Genomic DNA, 4887 nt, shown 5'->3' with positions numbered 1-4887 from the left:
ATCAGGCAGGTTCAGATCCACCCAGCTGCACTCAGAGCTGCCCTGGCTGCCGACGCTGGCGCTGGAGCTGGAGCTGCCGATGCTGGAGCGGCTCCCGATGACCAACGGCAGCTCCAGGAGCAGCTTCTTGGAGCCGGGGACACTGACGTAGATCTGGGGGGAGGGATGGGGGTCAGACCCACAACTGAGACCCCATAGATGAGACCCCATAGATGAGACCCACAACTGAGACCCCGAAACTGAGACCCCGAAACTGAGACCCATAGCTGGGACCCCATAGATGGGACCCATAACTGAGACCCCATAGCTTAGACCCCATAGATGAGACCCCGTAACTGAGACCCCGTAACTGAGACCCCGTAACTGAGACCCCGTAACTGAGACCCCATAGATGAGACCCCATAGATGAGACCCACAGCTGGGACCCCATAACTGAGACCCACAACTGAGACCCCGTAACTGAGACCCCGTAACTGAGACCCCGTAACTGAGACCCCACAGCTGGGACCCGTGGATGAGACCCATAGATGGGACCCCATAACTGTGACCCACAGCTCAGACCCCATAGCTGGGACCCCACAGCTGAGACCCTGTAACTGAGACCCATAGCGGACCCACAGATGAAACCCATAGCTGGGACCCATAGATGAGACCCACAACTGAGACCCCACAGTTGGAACCTGTAACTGAGACCCCATAACCTCAACCCACCAACTCAACCCTACAACTGTGACCCACAACCTCAAGCCACCCCGCTCTGACCCACAGCTGGGACCCCACAACCTTGACCCTACAACTGTGACCCACAACTGAGACCCCACAATGTCAGCCTACAGCCTCAACCCCAACCCCATTGCCTTGACCCACAGCCTGGACCCACAACCTCAGCCTACAGCCTCAATCCTACACTGTGACCCACAGCTGAGACCCCCAGCCCCACTCCCACACTGTGCCCCACACTGTGCCCCACATCCCAGCCCCACATGGTGCCCCACAACCTCTATCTCTCTGCTGTGCCCCACATCCCAGCCCCACATGGTGCCCCACAGCCTCAATCTCACTGCTGTACCCCACACTGTGCCCCAATCTCACTACTGTGCCCCACAGCCTGGACCTACAGCCTCAACCCCACTGCTGTGACCCACAGCTGAGACCCCCAGCCTCAATCCCACACTGTGCCCCACATCCCCTCATTCCCACCTGCAGGAAATACTCCACTCTCAGGATGTTGCAGCCCAGGATGGAGGGTCTCAGTTTCCGGACCCTGATGCTCTTCCCCCTCCACCTGTCTGAGCTCCCCGATATAATGTGGTTCCCTCTGACCACCGACAGCTTCTGGCTCAGCTGCTTCGTCTGCCCCCCCGCCAGGTACGTGTGCTTGGCCACGATGGCGGCTTTGGGCACCACGATGCGCGAACAAGTGTTCTCAAAGTCGGCGTTGATGTAGATCTCGTCACCTGGAACCAGAGAGGAGATCAATGGGGGCACAGCACAGACACAGCACGGAGCCTATTGCAGCCCATCCCAATCCCTCTATTCCAGCCCCTATTCCCCTCCATCCCCATCCCACATCACACCCCCGCCCCTATTCCACCCCTATCCCACTCCATCCCATCCCCTCTATTCCATCCCATCCCAATCCCTCCATTCCATCCCCATCCCATCCCCTATTCCCCTCCATCCCCATCCCACATCACATCCCAGCCCCTATTCCACCCCATCCCACTCCATCCCACCCCACCCCCTCTATTCCATCCCATCCCATCCCAATCCCTCCATTCCAACCCCATCCCATCCCCTATTCTACCCCAACCCACCCCTATCCCCCTCCATCCCCATCCCATCCCAATCCCTCCATTCCATCCCCATCCCACATCACATCCCAGCCCCTATTCCACCCCTATCCCACTCCATCCCATCCCCTCTATTCCATCTCATCCCCTCCCAATCCCTCCATTCCATCCCCATCCCATATCACATCACATCCCCTATTCCACCCCAACCCATCCCTATCCCCCTCCATCCCCATCCCATATCACATCCCAGCCCCTATCCCACTCCATCCCATCCCCTCTATTCCATCCCATCCCAATCCCTCTATTCCATCCCCTATTCCCCTCCATCCCCATATCCCATATCACATCCCAGCCCCTAATCCACCCCATCCCATCCCTATTCCCCTCCATTGCCATCCCCATCCCCTATTGCACATCACATCCCATCCCATCCCCAAATCCCACCCCATCCCATCACTATTCCCCTCCATCCCCATCCCATCCATCTCCAACCTCATCCCATCCCCTATTCCCCTCCATCCCCATCCCATCCCCTATTCCATATCCCATCCCAATCCCATCCCTTATTCCACTCCAACCCATCCCTATTCCCCTCCACCCCCATCTCATCCCTATTTCCCCACAGCCCACCCCATCCCCATATCCCCACCCCATAATCAACCCCCCCATCCCCATCCCATCCCTATGCCCCCCCCATCCCCATCCCATCCCCTATACACCCCCCATCCCCATCCCATCCCCTATATCCCCCCCCATCCCCCATATTCCCCCCCCATATCTATGGGGCAGACCCTCACCTTCACAGAAGCCCTTCCTGTCGATCTGGGCGCTGACGGACACTCTTCCATCGGGGATGAACATGCAGCTCACCTTCTTCTCCTTCTTGGCAGCAACGGGGGACTGGGGGGCACAGCAACATTTAATGGGGGGGGGGTCCCACATTGAGCTCTGCCCCCCCCCAGGAGCTGTTTGACCCCCCCCTTATAATCCCCCCCAGCCCAGCTCTGCAGCACCAATTAGCCCTAAGCCCTTAATCCCAGCTAATCCCATTAACTCAGCCCTGACTCAGAGGTCACCCTGACCCCCCCCACCCCATAACACCCCCCCTATTGGTTATTATGGGGGGGTTATGGGGTTATTATGGGGTTATTATGGGGGGGTTATGGGGTCATTATGGGGGGGCTATGGGGTTATATGGGGGGGCTATGGTTATAATCGGGGTTATTATATGGGGGGGGGGGCTATGGGGTTATTATGGGGGGGGGTTCTATGGGGGTTATTACATGGGGGGTTATGGGGTTTTTATGGGGGGTTTTTGGTGTATTAATGGGGGGTTATGGGTATTATGGGGGGGTTATGGGGTTATTATGGGGGGGCTATGGGGTTATATGGGGGGGTTATGGGGTTATTATGGGGGGGTTATGGGGCTATTTGGGGTTATCATGGGGGGTTATGGGGGTTATATGGGGTTATTATGGGGGGGGGGGCACCCACAGCAGCTCGGGGGTGTTGACGTCCACGGGGTCAAATCACCTCGAACCTTTCTTCACCTCCCTGAAGTGGGGAGGGAGGGTCGGTCCAGCAGCGCCTTTCACCCAGTAATCAACACAGCGTATCTTGCCCTTTGAAGGTGGTGCCCAAGGGGGCTAAAAAAGGGGGGGGGGGCAAGCGTTAGATACAGCCCCATAGGCAGAGCAATGAAGCCCCCAGACCCCATTGCATTGACACCAACCCTGGTGGGCAGCATTAGATACAGCCCCATAGGCAAAGCATAACCCCCCCCAGACCCAATTGCATTGACCTCAGCCATGGGGGGCCATAAGGTGGAATGGGGGGGTCAGCATTAGACACAGCCCCATAGACAGAGCACAAACCCCATAGCCACAGCCCAGCCCCCCATAGCCCCCCCACATTATAACCCCCCCAACTCACCCCTGTGGCAGCTCGAAGTCGAACTTATACTCGTATTTATTGCCTGGTCTCAGGATGACGGATCCATCCTCATCTGTGGGGCAGGGACAAGGACACGGGGTCAGACACAGCTCAGCACCAACAACCCCCCCACAACCCCCCCCCAACCCCAACCCTCCCCCAGTGCTGAGACAGCACCCAACCCCCCCCCATCCCTCCCCATTGCTTTCACTTCCCCTTTCCCCCCCTCCCTGCCCCCCCTCCTGCCCCATTTCCTCCTCCCTGCTCTTATCTCCCCATCTCAGCCTTATCTCCCCAGACACTCTGCCCCACAGCTGCTCTCTCTGCCCCATAGCTGCTCTCTGCCCCACAGCCAAAACTGGGCCCCACACCTACGTGCCCCACGGCGCCTTCACCCCAACAGCTCCTTCATCTCAGCCCCAATCAGACCCCACAGCCCCTTTATCCCAATGGGACCCCACAGCCCCTTTATCCTAATGGGACCCCACAATGCAGCCCCAACCATCCCTTCACCCCATTTCCCATTGGGACACCCCATTGACACACAACAACCTCCCTCCCCACTTCCACTGGGACTCCTGATTGACCCCCCCATCCCATTGACCCCCAAAGACCCAAAGACTCTTCACCCCATTTCCATCAGAACCTCCTATTAACATCCATTGACCCCTCACCCCATTAACACCCAACAGCCCCTAATGAGGCCCAATGATCCCCCCCCCCCACTCCCACTGGGACCCCTATTGCCCCCCATTGACCCCCCATCCCCATTGACCTCTCCACCCCCACTGGGACTCCCTATTGACACCCAACGACCCCTCCCAACCCTACTGATATCCAGTGACCTCTCCACTCCCATTGGGACCCCCCATTGACCCCCCACCCTACTAACACCTAATGACCCCCCCACCCCCCTGGGACCCCCCATTGACCCCCATTGAATCCCCACCCCACTGACACCTGTCGATCCCCTACTGACACCCAGTGACCCCCCTACCCCATTAACACCCAACAGCCCCCTAATGAGGCCCATTGCATCCCCCCACCCCACTCCCACCGGGACCCCTATTGACATCCCACCCCACTGGGACCCCCCATTGACCCCTCACCCCATTAACACCCAACAGCCCCTATTGCCCCCCCCACCCTATTGGGACCC

The 4887-nt window shown here is 58.4% G+C and overlaps 1 protein-coding gene across 1 annotated transcript; it reads right to left on the bottom strand.

Annotated features, from left to right (window-relative positions):
* Nucleotides 1-6: 6 nt before the first annotated feature.
* On the bottom strand, nt 7-4587 carry TXNIP (thioredoxin interacting protein; the record flags this gene model as incomplete). The annotated part of the gene is made up of 6 exons (XM_032449152.1): nt 4560-4587; nt 3729-3801; nt 3291-3326; nt 2594-2697; nt 1201-1457; nt 7-153 (listed from the first exon to the last, which is right to left on the bottom strand). Coding segments are annotated over exons 1-6 (645 nt in total), but the record flags the coding sequence as incomplete, so codon positions are not given.
* Nucleotides 4588-4887: the final 300 nt, after the last annotated feature.

This window comes from Coturnix japonica, chromosome 25 (assembly GCF_001577835.2).
Source record: "Coturnix japonica isolate 7356 chromosome 25, Coturnix japonica 2.1, whole genome shotgun sequence".
NCBI lineage: Eukaryota > Metazoa > Chordata > Aves > Galliformes > Phasianidae > Coturnix > Coturnix japonica.
Note: the sequence above shows the minus strand (reverse complement) of the source record. Positions and strands in the feature narration are given on the sequence as shown.